The sequence below is a fragment of the Ovis aries genome, chromosome 1 (genome assembly GCF_016772045.2).
Source record: "Ovis aries strain OAR_USU_Benz2616 breed Rambouillet chromosome 1, ARS-UI_Ramb_v3.0, whole genome shotgun sequence".
NCBI classification, from domain to species: domain Eukaryota; kingdom Metazoa; phylum Chordata; class Mammalia; order Artiodactyla; family Bovidae; genus Ovis; species Ovis aries.
The window spans coordinates 61,334,199-61,352,506 of record NC_056054.1 but is presented as its reverse complement, the minus strand read 5'-3'; the positions used below and the strand labels follow the sequence as shown (position 1 = coordinate 61,352,506).

General features: G+C 42.4%; 1 protein-coding gene across 3 annotated transcripts in view; it reads right to left on the bottom strand.

Moving 5' to 3' along the window:
* The window catches only part of SAMD13 (sterile alpha motif domain containing 13), a 50,277-nt gene that overhangs the window by 13,311 nt on the left and 18,658 nt on the right, over positions 1-18,308 (bottom strand). For all 3 annotated transcript variants that reach the window (XM_042250372.2, XM_004002134.5, XM_060411281.1), the window contains one exon: positions 4,109-4,220. In XM_042250372.2, coding sequence (XP_042106306.1) covers positions 4,109-4,220 — 112 coding nt within the window. The remainder of the gene's footprint in view (positions 1-4,108; positions 4,221-18,308) is intronic.

Genomic DNA, 18,308 nt, shown 5'->3' with positions numbered 1-18,308 from the left:
AACAACAGGATATCCAGTCAGATATTGTGAGACCATACCAAGAAGATGGACATTCTCCTGAAAGTCAGCACATGTGGTGGACATGTCTGCTATCAGGATCCGTGTCTTAGTCAGCTTAGGCTGCTGCAACAAGACACCAAGGATCAGGTGGCCTAAAAACAGAGATTTATTACTCACAGTCTGGAGGCGGGAAGTCCAAGATCACAGTGCCAACATGTGGCTCTTGGTGAGGGCCCTCTTCCCACCTTGCAGATGGCTGCCCTTATGCTATATCCTCACATATAACACAGAGAGAAAGAGCAAGCTCCCTTTCCAGGGCATTTACCCCACCACGAGGGTTCCAGCCTCAAAACCTCATCTAAATCTATCTCCTGAAGGCCCTACTTCCAAATACCATCACATTGCGAGTAAGGGTTTTAAAATGAATTTGAGGGGGACAAACATTCCATCCGTAACAGCCAAGAAACTAAGCTCTCACATCAACTAAGACGTGCTGCATTTGGCAACTGTACTACCGTTTCTGAACCTGCCATTTCCTAAGGCGGTTTAGAGGATGCTCACTTTCCTGGCCTGCTTTTGTCACATGGAAGAGCAGAGCCTACCCTATGAAGATTTAAGCCTGTGGCCGTTCTTTTTCTCTCTCAGCTGCTGTGACCTAGAAGTGCCTAAAAGGGTCCTGTGTTTGGGCTGGGGGTAGCCTGTAGTCTTCCCATCAGGGGTGAGTGTGGTGAGTGACTGCTGACTGCTTGGGGTTCATTTCCAGGAAGATCACTGGAGGTGAAACACTGAAGGCCTCTGAAGCCTGATGATGGAAGAGGATAACAAAGCAGAGGATCCTGATCCTCAGTCCTCATGAAAAGCACAGCAGCTGCTTATCTTGTCAGCCTGAGTCTGGCCAGTGGTTGCTTCCTTGCAAAGTTTACTTCCTTTAATGAGAAGAGGAAAGATATGAGGTTCAAAGTAGGAGGAAGATTCACATCACTTCCAGAGAATAATTCAAGGCAGATTCTTTTCCTTTCCAATTACCTTTCCATAAGAATGAAGTAACTTGAGTATCTAGACCATGCTTGCAAAATTCCACTCTCTCAGGAATTCATTTCTCAGGCTCCAGAGTTAAATAAACAAGACGGTGTTCCTTTCCTCCCTTGAAGGACTTCTGAATGAGATGCTTTGGGGAACTGTGTCCCCTTTTGACTCCCATGTCACTGGTGCTAGACTGATATCATCCCTGGGAGAAAGGGCCTGCTCCTGGGCTGAGCTCAGAGCTGCCCAGTTCCATTTCAGAGTCCGAAAGGCCCAAAGAATACCCTCCACCCCGTCTGGGCCATCTGTTTCAGAGGAGTCTGAGCAAAAGCTTCTTCTGAAAAATGCTTTTGGGCAGCTGGGAATCTGGCCAAGAGACCTTTTAGCTAAGTTCTTTTTTTTTGTTAACCTTTCATAATATTATTTAAATTTAATTTTAGAAGTGAGTTATTCAACTGCAATGACACAAATGGACATTATAACATTAGACCAAAATAAAATAGGTTTCAGCTGATCAGCCTTCCACTCTCCAACTGCAGTTATTTACCCCCACAATTTTATTATAAAAAATTTCAAACATAAAGTTGTAAGAATATTATAAGGAGCGCCTGTATTCCCACCACCTAGATTCTACAATGAATATATTCCATGCTTACTGTATCATATGTCTAGCCATCTACTCATCCCTCTATGCAACTGTGAATCTGTATTCCGATGCATTTCAAAGTAAGTTGCATAATCAGTATACTTCTCCCCTAAATACTTCAGTTTGTATACCATTAATTATTTTTTACAGGTCTTTTACCTTTGAGGAAACATTTACTGGCTGTGTAATACACAAACCTGAATCATTTGCATACGTTTGTGCATAAGCAGTGACTAATGCATATACCCATAACCCAAAGCTTTATCAGGATGCAAAATGCTACCATCCCTCAGAATGTTCCCTCACTCTCCTTCCTAGGCATTCCCCTTTCCTACCTACCCAGAGGCAAGCACTGTCTGATTTTTTTTCTATCATTAGTGTATTTTCCTGTTTTCATCCTTTATCTAAACAGAACTGCTATGGTCTGAACGTGTTCTCCCCCAAATTTGTACATTGAAACCAACCCCTCAATGGATCTTGAGGGCATTAGTAATGATATTAAGAGGTGGGCCCTTTGGGAGGCAATTATTAATAGATGATGAGAACAGAGCCCCCATGTGTATCTGAGCCTTTATAAAAGCGGGCCCAGAGAGCTTGCTCATCCCTTCCTCTGTGTGAGGACACAGCAAAATGATGGCTGCCTAGGAAGCGGGCCCTCACCAGACACCCAGTCTGCTAATGCCGTCATCTTAGACTCCCTACCTGCAAAATATGAGAAGTAAGTATTGTTTATAGGTTACACAGTTCATGGTGTTTTTGTTATAGCAACCCACATGGAATAAGACAAAAACCATTCAGAACAAGCTCTTTTATGCAGAGCTTCTCTCATTCAGCATAATGTTTTAAGACTCATCCAAACTGTTGTGTGTATCAGTACAGTTCATTTTTCTTTATTCCACTGTTTGACTAGACCACAGTTTGTATATTCACTCTATTGATGGACACTTGGGCTTCCAGTTTTGGACTATTAGGAATAAAGCTACTTAAACAGTGTTGTGCAAATCTTTGGTGGACATATGCTTTCATTTCTGTTGGGTAAACACTCTGGAATGAAGCTGCTAGATCATGGGGTAGATATATGAGTTTTTTTTTTTTTACACTCCCACTAACAATGTAGGAGAGTGTGGTTGCTCTATATCCTCACGAACATTTGCTATCAGTTTTTCTAATTTTAGCTGTCCTGGTGGGTGTGAAGTGATTTAAGCTGTTATTCTGGCAAATTTTCCAAATTAACAAAAAACACATATGCAGGGATAAAGTTGAAGAGAAAAACTGACTGAAGGAAATCTAGAGATTAGATTTATTTATGATATTAGAGAAGTACACTTTTCTATATACGATATTAGGTATCTATTGGAATATAAGATATATATCTCATTAGAAAACATGATATTAGATAACTGCACTTATCCAAACCTAGCTTGAGAGAGAAAGAAATGGCTAAGGGGATGTGCAAGAAGCAGCGAAATGCATTGCTCAGTTTATAATTCTCTCAATTACATTATAAAATTAGAAAAGGGAACTTAATGCTTAGAAGACTGCAGACTTCATTGACAGGGAAATGGGAACTCTGGGTTTCCCTGCAGAGCTGGTCTGGTGTGGATCACATGTACTGATTTGCTTCCTCATGGTCAAAGCCCTTTGAGAACCATCCCTACAGTGATGGCCCAGCCTGGAAAATGGAATCAGGAATCACCCAATTGGGAGGGATCCCCTGCTCTTCTCTCCATCTCTCCAGTACCAACACTGGATCTGAGTGAGGGAATTCACATTTGGGAGACATCAAAGTTGGGCCAGCACCTACCCTAGGCACCGTGCCTTTATCACTGCTCTTTAATTCTCACAATACCACCCTACCAAGCTAGGCACAGAGAGCCTGGTGTTACAGATGTGAAAACATGACTCAGAGAGTCATAGCAACTTTCCTGGGATCACACAGAATTACAAGAACCAGGATTGAAGTCCAAACCCTGTGCTCTTTCCATTCGACTTTGCTCAGCACCCAGCAAGCAAATTGGAGGAGGCTTAATTAACAGCTCAGGTGGCTCAGAGGCCAGCAGCAGACAGGAGCGTGTCTCTCTGCCAGATTCGCCCCTTCTTTTCCTCTTTTTTCTATGTTCTGCTTTCTAGTATGCTTGTGTTGAAGATAGGGACGGGCAGTCTTTCAGAAGATGCAGATGTAGATGAGACTTGGCCCTCCTCTCCGTAGCTGTGCCCATGTCTCTGTCTCAGCGCTTGGGTTTTCCTCTTGCAGGAAGGAATTATTAGCTTGTCACTTCAGTACTTCCCTTCCCCACCCTCCCAGTTTCCTGGGCTGGGATGACCTGGAGCCTCACTGATCCCTTACCACTCTCTATGCCTTTCCTTCTCAATCCCTTCTGCTTGTTGTGGGGAAGGGAGGCAATCATGTTCATTGTGTATTTCTCTAGACTGAGTTACCTGTTCCTGAAATGCACTAGCTTGCTCCTCAAATCCTGCCATTCGGAAGTAATTGACGACATCCATCACGGCCCAGTCTGCAGGGTCTGGTGGCCTCCCGTTCTCCATGGAACTGCAAAATAAAATACCAATCAGGATGGCTGTCAGGGCAGAGCGTGCTCATGACCGTGTGTGGCCAGGTCCCCACTCGGTCTCCTGGGGGCAGGCCTGGGTCAGCTCATTGCAACCGGGGGCCCAGACCCCACAGTACATGCTTCAGGACCAGAATCATTCTTGTGTTTCTTGGGTTCAGAAGATCATTGCTCTCACTGGCCCAGTCACTGCTTTCTCTATAAACCTTTAATATAAGGTATTCCCTCATGTACTGTTTTTTAATTTAGAGATATTTGGAGTGGCCCAGTGACTTCTGGCAGCCCACATGTGATATTCACACTCCTGAACTAAGAATACCAGACCTTTTACAATAAGGCCCCAACACATCACCACTTTCCCCACCCCCATTCCCATCCAGGGCTAAAGCCATTCCCCAACAGCTATGCCCTTCACATGCTGTTCCAGCCACTGAAGGCCCCCTCAGCTGTCTCTGAAAAAATCCTATCCTTCCTACTGGATCAAATGCCACAGTCCCTGTGAGGCATTTTCTGCTCCACCTGGAAGTTGTATTAGTTATAACCGCCTCTGAGTTCCAGACCTCCATTCTAACTCCTATCAGAGCACTTTCCACATTGTATTATACTCTGCTTATTAGACAGTCTCTAGACTTTCTACTAAAGTGGGAGATGTGGGCTGAAGATGTATATTTGGGTCTGGACCAGTTCTCACTTTATCCTTCCTTGCGTCAACCAAGTTGTTAGGAATTCACTCAGTGTTCAGGTAACTAGACACTGATCAAGCATTTGTTTGAGAGGGTATCTGGGTATCCTCCCTGGATTTAGAGAGGCGAGGAGGAAAGGTGGAATAGAGAAAGAGTGGAGCTGCAGTTCCTGTGTCTCTGCTTATTTCCGTGTTTCAAGAGTACTTGTTTGGATTTCTCTATGCTGTGTCCACGGTGATTCTTCTAGGGTGTACATCCTATCACATTGTTCCCTGTTTCCAAACTTTCAAAGGCTTCCCATTGCCCTTTGGATAAATTCCAAATAGCTTCACCTGGCTCAGGAGGTCCTTCAGGACCAAGCCCCCTCCTAACCCTCCAACTGGAAATACATTTGGTGAGTAAAACAGAATAGTCCTTACTTTGTGAGCACACAGCACAGGAGGAGTAGACACTGACTCACAATCACACAACTAAATGCATAGCCATGCAGCGTAGCCAAGGATGGGTACCCTGTACTGCAGCAGTGGGAGGGCCGACGAGAAGCTTTCTTGTGGAAGCTTCTTTTCAGGTAAGGTCTAGAGAGCAGCCAGAAAGCTAACCATATACGGAAGTCAGGTAAAGATGATTTCAGGCTCTCTGACAGGAACACATACAGAGAGCCATGCTGGTCGTGGATGCCACATTGAGGATTCGGAATTTTTGTCTAGGAGCAATGGGATTTGTTAAGTGGTCTGAGGTAATGGGCCTGACCTGATCTGACTCACATTTCTAGAAAAAAGAGTATTGGAGAGGAGCCAGAGGAGAAGACAGGACCAAGCAAGAGCTCATGGTGACTGCGGCTGTGGTAGAAAAGGAGAGAAACATGTGGATTTAAAAAGCATTTAACCAACAGAATCAGCAAGAGCTAGTGGTGGACTAGTGCATGCGTAGATTCAAGGGATTAGATCTGATAGACAGAGAGCCTCAAGAACTATGGACAGAGGTTCATGACACTGTACAGGAAGCAGTGATCAAAACCATCCCCAAGAAAAAGAAATGCAAAGAGGCAAAATGGTTGTCTGAGGAGGCCTTACAAATAGCTGAGAAAAGAAGAGAAGCAAAAAGCAAGGGAGAAAGGGAGAGATATATACAATGAGTGCAGAGTTCCAGGGAAAGGCAAGGAGAGATAAGAAGGCCTTCTTCAGCTAACAATGCAAAGAAATAGAGGAAAACAACTGAATGGGAAAGACTAGAGATTTCTTCAAGAAAATTAGAAATAGCAAGGGAACATTTCATGCAAAGATTGGCACAATAAAGGACAGAAACGGTATGGACCTAACAGAAGCAGATCATATTAAGAAGAGGTGGCAAGAATACACAGAAGAACCACACAAAAAAGAATTTTTAACGACCTGGATAACCACAATGGTGTGATTACTCACCTAGAGCCAGACATCCTGCAGTGCAAAGTCAAGTGGGCCTTAGGAAGCATCACTAGGAACAAAGCTAGAAGAGGTGATGGAATTCCAGCTGTGCTATTTCAAATCCTGAAAGATGAGCTGTTAAGGTACTACACTCAAAATCCCAGCAAATTTGGAAAACTCAGCAGTGGCCACAGGACTGGAAAAGGTCAGTTTACATTCCAATACCAAAGAAAGGCAAGGCAAAGAATGTTCAAACTACTACACAATTGTACTCATTTCACATGCTAGCAAGGACATGCTCAAAATCCTCCAAGGTAGGCTTCAACAGTACATGAACCGAGAACTTCCAGATGTCCAAGCTGGATTTAGAAAAGGCAGAGGAACCAGAGATCAAATTGCCAACATCCTTTGGATTATAGAAAAATCAAGAGAATTCCAGAAAACATCCACTTCTGCTTCATAGAACTTCCAGATGTTCAAGCTGGATTTAGAAAAGGCAAAGGAACCAGAGATCAAATTGCCAACATCCGTTGGATCATAGAAAAAGCAAGAGAGCTCTAGAAAACATCTACTTTTCCTTCACTGACTACGTTAAATCCTTTGACTGTGTGTATCACAACAAACTGGAAAACCCTAAAAGAGATGGGAATACCATACTACCTTACCTGTCTCCTGTGAAACCTGTATGCAGGTCAAGAAGCAATAGCTAGAACTGGATATGGAACAATCAACTGTTTTCAAATTGGGAGAGGAGTACATCAAGGCTGTATATTGTCACCCTGCTTATTTAACTTATATGTAGAGTACATCATGTGAAATGCTGGGCTGGATGAAGCACAAGCTGGAATCAAGATTGCTGGGAGAAACATCAGTAACCTCAGATATGTAGATGATATAACCCTTATGGCAAAAAGCAAAGAGGAACTAAAGAACCTCTAGATGAAGGTAAAAGAGGAGAGTGAAAAAGCTGGCTTAAAATTCAACATTCAAGAAACTAAGATCACGGCATCTGGTCCTGTTACTTCATGGCAAAAGATGGGCAAACGATGGAAACAGTGACAAACTTTATTTTCTTGGGCTCCAAAATTACTGCAGATGGTGACTACAGCCATGAAATTAAAAGATGCTCGCTCCTTGGAAGAAAAATTATGACAAACCTAGACAACGTGTTAAAAAGCAGACATATTACTTTCTCTACAAAGGTCTGTCTAGTCAAAGCTATGGGTTTTCCAGTAGTCAAATATGGATGTGAGTGTTGGACCATAAAGAAGGCTGAGAGCTGAAGAACTGATACCTTCAAACTGTGGTGTTGCAGAAGCCTCTTGAGAGTTCCTTGGACAGCAAGGAGATCAAATCAGTCCATCCTATAGGAGATCAGTCCTAGGTGTTCATTGGAAGGACTGATGTTGAAGCTGAAGCATCCAATACTTTGACCACCTGATCTGAAAAGCTGACTCACTGGAAAAGACCCTGTTGCTGGGAAAGAGAGAAGGCAGGAGGAGAAGGGGATGACAGAGGACAAGATGGTTGGATGCACCATCGACTCAACGGACATGAGTCGAGCAGACTCCGAGAGATGGTGAAGGACAGGGAAGCCTGGCATGCTGCAGTCCATGAGACCGCAAAGAGTCAGACACGATGAGCAAGTGAACAACAAAGTGTGTGCATGCTCAGTTGCTTCAGTCGTGTCCCACTCTTTGCAGCCGTATGAATAGTAGCCCTCCAGGCTCCTGTGTCCATGGGATTCTCCAGGAGAGAATACTGGAGTGAGCTGCCATGCCCTCCTCCAGGAGATCTGCCCAGCCTAAGGATGGAACCCATGTCTGTTATGTCCCCTGCATTGGCAGGCGGGTTCTTTACCACGAGCACCACCTGAGAAGCCCAGTGGTGGACTAGACATGAGAACTAAGGAGATGAAAGTGTCCTGTAACTGGATGGATGGTGGTAACTTCACTTAGACCACACCCCCAGGTTTAGCTGGACACACTGAGTGTGGGGTACCATCTACCTCCAAGTTGAGATTTAATGCGGAATATGGGTCTGGAGCCCAAAGCAGACGAGTGGGCTAGAGGTACCCAGTGGGGGGCCAGAAGTGTTCAGATGGCATTTGAAACCTTGGGAGGGGACAAGGAGAGAACTGGGTCCAAGAACTAAGCTTGGAAACATTCAACATTCAGTGCAAGTTGAAAAGATTCATATTACTTTCAATGGAAATAAAACTGCCCAGAGTTTGTGCATTTCTGAAAGTCTTTGAATATCTAGAAGTCAAGGGTTGAGCTGTACCTCTGCCTCACCCTCAGAATAATGTCTTGCTCATAGTAGGAACTTAAAATATTTGATTAAAAAAATCTAGATACATGGTGTAATGATCTTATTTGCAAAGCAGAAATAGAGACACATATAAAACAAAGGTATGGACACCAAGGCTGTACATGGGGTGTGGGAAGATTTGGGAGATCAAGACTGACATGTATACACTACTGATACTATGTATAAAGTAGATCACTAATGAGAACCTACTGTGTAGCTCATCAGATGTTACTTAGTGCTCTGTGGTGATCTAAATGGGAAGGGAATCCAAAAAAGGGGATACATGTATATGTATGGCTGATTCACTTTGTTGTACAGTAGAAATTAACACATTGTAAAGCAACCATACTCCAGTAAAAAGTAATTAAAAAAAAAAAACTTCTCTCCTAAAGAAAAAGGAGTCACCAATCAATGGCTGCTGCTACTGCTGCTAAGTCACTTTAGTTGTGGCCGACCCTGTGCCATCGCATAGACGGTAGCCCACCAGGCTCCCCGGTCCCTGGGATCCTCCAGGCAATAACACTGGAGTGGGTTGCCATTTCCTTCTCCAATGCAGGAAAGAGAAAAGTGAAAGTGAAGTCGCTCAATTGTGTCTGGCTCTTAGCGACCCCATGGACTGCAGCCCACCAGGCTCCTCTGTCCATGGGATTTTCGAGGGAAGAGTATTGGAGTTGGGTGCCATTGCCTTCTCCGTAATCAATGGCTGCTGCTGCTGCCGCTGCTGTCACTTCAGTCGTGTCCGACTCTGTGCGACCCCACAGACAGCAGCCCACCAGGCTCCCCTGTCTCTGGGATTCTCCAGGCAAGACCACTGGAGTGGGTTGCCATTTCCTTCTCCAATACATGAAAGTGAAAAGTGAAAGGGAAGTCGCTCAGTCATGTCCGACTCTTCGCGACCCCATGGACTGCAGCCCACCAGGCTCCTCCGTCCATGGGATTTTCCAGGCAAGAGTACTGGAGTCGGGTGCCATTGCCTTCTCTGTAATCAATGGCACGTGTGATCAATTACTTATTAACACAACACTTAATTTAGAAAGAGTCAATGCTTACTAATTGGAGCTACGGTCCCTTTCGGGCACAGAGATTGTAAATCTGTCAGGACTGCCCTGTGTACACACACCCACGTACTTGCTCACTCACACACGCCCCATGTCCCTCACTTCACCCTGATTCCCCACCCCCACCCCCACGCTTTCCTACCATTTAGGCAAAACACATGGGGAAAACCTATTTTTCATCCTAACATTCTTAACATGTTAGGGTGTTAACATGTATTTTCAAATTAAAGCTAAATGGGCTTAAAAAAAAAAAACCATGCTGGGATTTTCCATCATCCTGTCAGCTTAAGCAGTCATGAGCTGACATTGAGGACTCTTTTCTAGATACCATTTACCTTCCCTCTCTTGCTTAAGTTAGGCTTGAAAAAATGTTTGGAAAGGAGTTCATTGTTCTAAAACATTTTTTAGGTTTTCTAATCAGCTCACTTCTAGCAGTGAGCACAGTGACTCATCTGATACACTTTTAAGTGCCCCAGAAAACATCTGAATTCACTACCCCTGTGGTTGACTTCAATTAGCTGCCTTTCTTCATTAAGAAGAGCTATCAAATTGTGATAACACAATATCAGTTCAGTTCTGTCACTGAGTCATGTCCCATTCTTTGCGACCCCATGGACTACAGCACGACAGGCTTCCCTGTCCATCACCAACTCCCGGAGCCTACTCAAACTTATGTCCATCACTTTGGTGATGCCATCCAAACATCTCATTCTCTGGCATCTCCTTCCCCTCCTGCCTTCAATCTTTCCCAGCATCTTTTCCAATGAGTCAGTTCTTCGCATCAGGTGGCCAAAGTACTGGAGTTTCAGCTTCAGCATCAGTCCTTCCAAAGAATATTCAGGACTGATTTCCTTTAAGACTGACCGGTGGATCTCCTTGCAGTCCAAGGGATTCTCAAGAGTCTTCTCCAACACCACAGTTCAAAAGCATCAATCCTTTGGAGCTCAGCTTTCTTTATAGTCCAACTCTCATATCCATACATGACTAGCGAAAAACCACAGCTTTGACTAGATGGACCTTTGTCGGTTAAGTAATGTCTCTGCTTTTTAATATGCTGTCTAGGTAGGTCATAGTTTTTCTTCCAAGGAGTAAATGTCTTTTAATTTCATGGCTGCAATCACCATCTGCAGTGATTTTGGAGCCCAAGAAAATAGTCTGTTACTGTTTCCATTGTTTCCCCATCAATTTGGCATGAAATGTTGGGACCAGATGCCATGATCTTGGTTTTCTGAATGTTGAGTTTTAAGCCAACTTTTTCACTGTCCTCTTTCACTTTCATCAAGAGGCCCTTTAGTTCTTCTTTGCTTTCTGCCAGAAGGGTGGTGTCATCTGCGTATCTGAGGTTATTGATATTTCTCCCAGCAATCTTGATTCCAGCTTGTGCTTCATCCAGCCTGGAATTTCAAATGATGTACTCTGCATATAAGTTAAATAAGCAGGGTGACAATATACAGCCTTGATGTACTCCTTTCCTGATTTGGAACCAGTCTGTTGTTCCATATCCAGTTCTAGCTATTGCTTCTTGACCTGCATACAGATTCCTCAGGAAGCAGGTCAGGTGGTCTGATATTCCCATTTCTTAAAGAATTATCCACAGTTTTTTGTGATCCACACATCAAAGTCTTTGGCATAGTCAATAAAGGCAGAAGTAGATGGTTTTCTGGAACTCTCTTGCTTTTGCGATGATCCAATAGATGTTGCCAATTTGATCTCTGGTTGCTCTGCCTTTTCTAAGTCTAGCTTGAATATCTGCAAGTTCACGGTTCACTGACTGTTGAAGCCTGGCTTGGAGATTTTTAAACATTACTTTTCTAGTGTGTGAGATGAGTTCAATTGTGTGGTAGTTTGAGCATTCTTTGGCATTGCCTTTTTTGGGGACTGGAATGAAAACTGACCTTTTCCAGTCCTATGGCTACTGCTGAGTTTTCCAGATTTGCTGGCATATCGAGTGCAGCACTTTCACAGCATCATCTTTCAGGATTTGAAAGAGCTCAACTGGAATTCCATCACCTCCACTAGCTTTGTTCATAGTGATGCTTCCTAAGGCCCACTTGACTTCGCATTCCAGGATGTTGGCTCTAGGTGAGTGATCACACCATCGTAGCTATCTGGGTCATGAAGACTTTTTTTGCATAGTTCTTCTGTGTATTCTTGCCACCTCTTCTTAATATCGTCTGCTTCTGTTAGGTCCATACCATTTTTGTCATTTAGTGTGCTCACCTGTGCATGAATGTTCCCTTGGCATCTCTAATTTTCTTGAAGAGATCTCTAGTCTTTCCTGTTCTATTGTTTTCCTCTATTTCTTTGCATTGATCACTGAGGAAGCCTTTCTTATCTCTCCTTGCTATTCTTTGGAACTCTGCATTCAAATGGGTATATCTTTCCTTTTCTCCTTTGCCTTTACCTTTTCTTCTTTTCTCAGCTATTTGTAAGGCCTCCTCAGACAACCATTCTGCCTTTTTGCATTTCTTTTTCTTGAGGATGGTCTTGATCACTGCCTCCTGTACAATGTCATGAACCTCCGTCCATAGTTCTTCAGATCTAATGCCTTGAATCTATTTGTCATTTCCACTGTATCATTGTAAGGGATTTGATTTAGGTCATATCTGAATGGTCTAGTGGTTTTCCCTACTTTCTTCAATTTAAGTCTGAATTTGTCAATAAGGAGTTCATGATCTGAGCCACAGTCAGCTCCCAGTCTTGTTTTTGCTGATTGTATAGAGCTTCTACATCTATACATAAAAATATTATGTGTATATATATACATACATACAAAGTATGCTACATTGTAATTTTAGGATGGGAGCCTTTCCTGATTCTTATTCTGCTGAGATATGACATTATCATTTCCTCAGCTCTGAAATATTCTTGAGTACTAGCATCACAGCAGAGAACAAAGGCTTTGCAAAAGTGCTCGCAGCGTACCATGAAGAGCAAGAGTAATGAGGAAAGTCTCCTATTTAGGGCGAGGGGATCCACACAGAAGAATCTGGGGGAAGAGCAGTCAAATGATGCATTTAACGTCTGATCCACCTAAGTTACAGCTGATTAGCTCAAAAGACAAAGTAACATAAAAATCACAGTGTTAGACCACATACATCCTGAAAGGAGAAACTGTCTCCATCTCTGCATCTCTTCAGCACCCAGCACTGGCTGGACTGGAGTGTACAATTGATCCACAGCAAAGATCTGTTACATTAATGGACTAACAACCAGAGGGTACTTACAGTCTACAATATGCTTTTCACTTATTGCCTATTGTCAGCCTTCTAGCTCCTTGTAAACTGGCTACTGTGACCTGATTTTTAGGAAACTAAGGCTCAGAAAAGTTAAGAACTCACCCCAAATCACATAGTACATAAAACTAGGATTGAATTCCATACATGTTTGTCTCCACATAGATTATTTTCCAGCCCATACTTACTGATACAATAAATGTTCACTAAAAGCCTACTGTCCTCTCAGTGCTGTGCTTAGAGACAGGTTACGAGGATAGGCATGCATACCCTTCAAGGAGCTGGCACTCTGGTAAGGGGAAGCAGACATGTAAACAGTGTACTCTAAGTGTTAGAACTGGGGAAATGAACTGGTGCTTCTGAGGATGCATGCACCAGAGGGCTTGGATAATGCTGCTTGACTAGGATACTTGAACATTTTTAATGCAATTCTGAAAGGCATCACTTGCTTCAAACATACACTCAGTTCCTCCCTGAGAGGGGAACTGTGGGCAGAAGCAGAAACATGCAGGCACGCATTGTCACTTCTAGGTTGTTTATGCTGAATAAGATAAATGACTTTGCTGGACCTGTCCAGTGGTTTCAGCAACAGTATTAAGAAGAAACCTTGAGGTAGTCCAAGGCCACATCATGGTGGGGGTTCAGGAGACCAGAGTGCCAAGGCCAGATAAAATGATGAGAACATTTCAGAGGATGGATTTAAGTGTCACCTTTCCCCACTGGGAAAGCCATGTTTCCTCAAGGACTGTTATTTGTGGCCAAACTGAGATGCTTTGTTCCCTTTTAAATGGGCCATTCTCTTCACATCTTTTCTCATAATAAACAAGTCCATGTCAAACTCCAGGAGGAATTTAAATGGTGCTGTTTGAAACACCTCCCAGACGGTGGCTCCCTTTGTGGCTGCTAATTTTTCACTAATGAAATGAGATGGCAGATACAAAAGTTCCATTATCATTTGGTATTTGTTATTATTGTCACAGCAAAATATTTCCTAGAATATAATATAAATATAAAGATGATAAGTTCATGAATATATTTCCAGGCATGGAGACTTTGAAAAAATATATATGCATTTTTGCCTTATTATAAAAAAGACTAGCAAGAAATGAACAGCAGAATTTGTCTCCAGTCCCGTCACTTATTCAAATCAATGTTCCCATTTAACACTGTCACCTTTCAATCCCTGTGCATATGATTGGGAACATCATGTATGGATAAAAACGATATCATGCATGAATACTTCACACTGGGAACTGATTATCCCTTAATTAAACAATCACCTCACTTTTAGAGAGAGCTAAAGAGACACAACCGTGAGGACAGAAATGCGATAAATAACAAATTTGGCAGATACATGCAGATTATGACCTTATGGTGAATGTTTTCATGCTGGCACATGATAATTTGAAGTGCTAGCAGCAAAAGTGTCCATTTCCCTTTAATTTTATTAGTGGAAACAGGTGAAAAATATTTGAAACTCTTTCTTGTAATTTAGTATGTATATATTTTACAGTAGTTATGCTTGTATAGATTCTGAAGGTTGATAAGACCAGTAGGAAACTCTGGATAAGTACAGCCCATATGGGATTTTAAAACCCCATTATACTTATTAATTGCATTTCAACTTTAAAGTTCAGAGCAAAAGTTACTTTCTACTAGTTAATATATTACGGTGACATTTATTTATCACGCTACTCCTTTTATAAAGCTAATTCTCAATGTTACTTGTGTTTCCACTCAGAAACACACTTGAACTTTGTACTATTTTGATCTTTATAACTTACTTTTCAAATTAAATTAACCTACTCTTTGGTCATATCTTAAAACAGCCTTTGGCTAAAAGCAATATAATTTTGATCATAATAAATCAACATTGATCTCTTGGCCTATGGACATAGCTAAGGATGAAGCAACCAAATGAGCTTTAATTTTATCTCTATTTTTTTTTCCTCCCTCTCCCTTCATCCTAGCAAGTAGGGATCTGGCTTAAAGATAGCCAGAAAAAGAGAAAGGATGATTCAAAGTTTCCTGACAGGACATTTTTCATTTTTTAATATCCAGCTACGTAAGAGTTGACTGCATTTCACTGCCACATACCCAAGCAACAAAAGTACTGAAAGAGCAAATAGCTCTTCTGTATATTTCAAATTCTTTAGCTTGGCACTCAGGGGTTTAATTCAAACATAATTTTCTAGGCTTCTTTCCCGTTTCAAGTTTGTACTGAAATCCAACCAGTCAACATCCTGGACCTTTCCATATCCACAGCTTTGGTTATGCTACTCAAAGCCCTGTTTGTTCAGGTTTTAAGGGTTAGAAGTCTACTTATTTAAAATAGATACTGGTTAAATGTCTCCTTCCTAATAAACCCAATCAATCTTTCATTCCCATCAATTACTTTTCACCTGCTCACGACGAGTCTGGCACTTAATAAGGCTTGGGAACTTGCAGTCTAGCGAAAAGGAAAATCTCAGGTCAGCTGCATGATGAAGAATGGTTTTAACCTGTTCCCTGCCTTATTACAAAGAGCAGTTAAGGAAGAAGAGGAATGGCTCGATGGAGGGAGGAGGGCAGTGTGAGTCAGGCTGTGTTAGGTGTGTGGAGTCCAGAATCCAGAGCAACACCAGGATCAGGTCCCAGGAAGAGAGAGGTCAGTCTTCCTGCATCATTTCTTTCCTGAGAGACATCTTCCCTCAGGCTCACGCGTCTCCTCTGAAATCACATGGCACTCTGTCCTTGGCATTCCTCTGCTAGGAATGACTCCCAAACACCCCACTCCATGTTTCTTAAAACAAAGCTGCCTTTTCCCCCACCTGTTCTCAACTTCCTAGCACAAATAAAGACCTCTGACCTGGTGGAAATAAAGACATTCCTCTCAAGAGGACTCCTTGCATTTTTGTATTTTATTTGCTATCAGATACAATTCACACCCACATTCACACTACACATAAACATAGGAATGTTTCATACCGCAGTAAATAATATTAAAGACAACTGTATACAGACAGCCTGCAGAACTCCCCCTCCCTGCTCTGAGCCAGGCACAGTGGTCACTATTCCAAAGGACTGAATGTGGCTTTAATGCTTTAACAAACTCGGTTTTCCTTCATAGGAATATCAGTAGCACACCAGAATCTATGTAGAAAGCAGCAACCCTTCGAGCTGCTAATGTATAGAAGATATATAATGCATGTTTGTGAATTCTGCTGACTTTGATAGGAACTCCTTGTTGTTATCACACTCAAAATATGATGATATGATTAGCTGACTCTATAGTTTTGCTCATCTTACTCTTTTGAAATGTATATTTCCTTAAGGTAGCTATTTACAATGGACAAATGGTATAACTGAACAGACTCAATCCTTAACCCAAGTTGTCATTTAATTTAAGGGAATAACCAAACATAACCAAACTTTTATCATAAGACAATATGTTAAGACTGAATTGTGTCCCCCGACCCCCAAAATTCCTATGCTGAAGTCCTAACATTCAGTGTGCTAAGAGTCGGACACAACTGAGCGACTTCACTTTCACTTTCATTTTCATGCATTGGAGAAGGAAATGGCAACCCACTCCAGTATTCTTGCCTGGAGAATCCCAGGGACAGGGGAGCCTGGTAGGCTGCTGTCTGTGGGGTCACACAGAGTCAGACACGACTGAAGCGACTTAGCAGCAGCAGCAGCAGTCCCCCTAAATTCCTATGCTGAAGTCCTAACCCTCAGTGAGGGCTAGGGCTTTTGGGAAACAGGGCAATTAAGGTTAAATGTGGTCATGAGGGTGGGGTCCTAATCCAACAGGATTGGTGGCCTTGTCAGATCTGCACGCATGCAGTGAGGAAAGTCCACCTGAGGACGTACTGAGAAAGGCACCACCTACAAGCCAGGAAGATTGCTTTCTTCAGGACTGAATCAGCCAGCATCCTGAACTTGGGCTTCCCAGCCTCCAGAACTGTGAGGAGTACGTTTCTGATGTTTAAGCTATCCAGTCTATGGTATTTTGTTAGGGTATCGAGTAGACTGATAATCATACATCAGAATGAGCAGCCAGCCATAAAATATTAAGGAATTAATTTTAGCATCATTAAGAAAAATAAAACTACCAATTACAAGTATCACTATCAACTACCACATATTCTCTGATTCAAGAATCCATACATATAGCACTCTGACTTATCCTACCAAATATATCCACAGAAGGGTTACGACATCAGATTCTGATTAGAAAGGTCATGTTGCATGTCTGAATTAGTGGCTCACTTTCCCCCTCTCCTCTCCACTGCCCCCCTCTTTCTCTTTTCTTCTTCCTTCTTTTTCCCTCCTTCCCTCTTTCCCACCCTCCCTTTCTTCCTTTCTTTCTAACTATCTGTTAAGAGGCATTTGGTATTTAGCCACTTAAATGCCTTGGGAGCTTTATTTTATTCTCCCTTGTGTTTAGTAGAGTGGAATCTTACACTGTGATCACTCCCTGTTCCAGACTGCTGTTCCCTGGAAAGAACAGCGTGCCAGGAACCCTCACTCAGTGTGTTCAGGCAGACTCAAGCAGTATGGTTGTGGGGTCTGGGAAAGGTGGATGAAACTGAACATCCAGGAACTACCTAGGGAGCTGGCTGCAATCTCCTCCTTGCTTTCAAAGAACACACATCTAAGGACTGTTGATTATTTACCTGACAACACAAAAGGACAGGAATACGAGCAAATGAACAAAAGCTGAAGCCAGTGATCAGATGCACAATTACTTCTAACAGCTTCCTCTTCCTCCTTCCCTAAGGAACTTGGCAGGACTTCCAGGCAAATAAATAAATATCCTGTGAAGTTATTTATTTAACCCTAGATGTGACTGATTCCCTTAGAATTAGATGCCTGACTGATGTGTGGGTTGCTATACACATAAACATTGCTGGATTTTTTTTTTATGAGGTAAGTAATGGTAGCTATTGTTATTTTTGTTATATGAAAGGTCTCTTTAATAATTCTACAATGAAGTCAGAGTTTTGAAATTTGGCATGTTAGTCACTCAGTTGTGTCCAACTCTTTGCAACCACACGGACTGTAGCCCACCTGAATTCCTCTGTCCGTGGAATTCTTCAGGCAAGAATACTGGAGTGGGTTGCCATGCCCTTCTCCACGGGATCTTTCCAACCCAGGGATCGAACCCAGGTCTCATGTATTGCAGACAGATTCTGTACCATCTGAGCCACCAGGGAAGCCCTACCTAAAAATTCTAGCAACACCAATAGAAATTCTAGTAATACCAATAATAATTTCTAACTTTATCCTAATATCTTACTTCTATCATTCACTTCCTAATCTTCTAATTTACATTAAGAATGACAACTTCTTTAAATTTAATAATTAGCTTAATATTTAATAGTTAACAGTCCT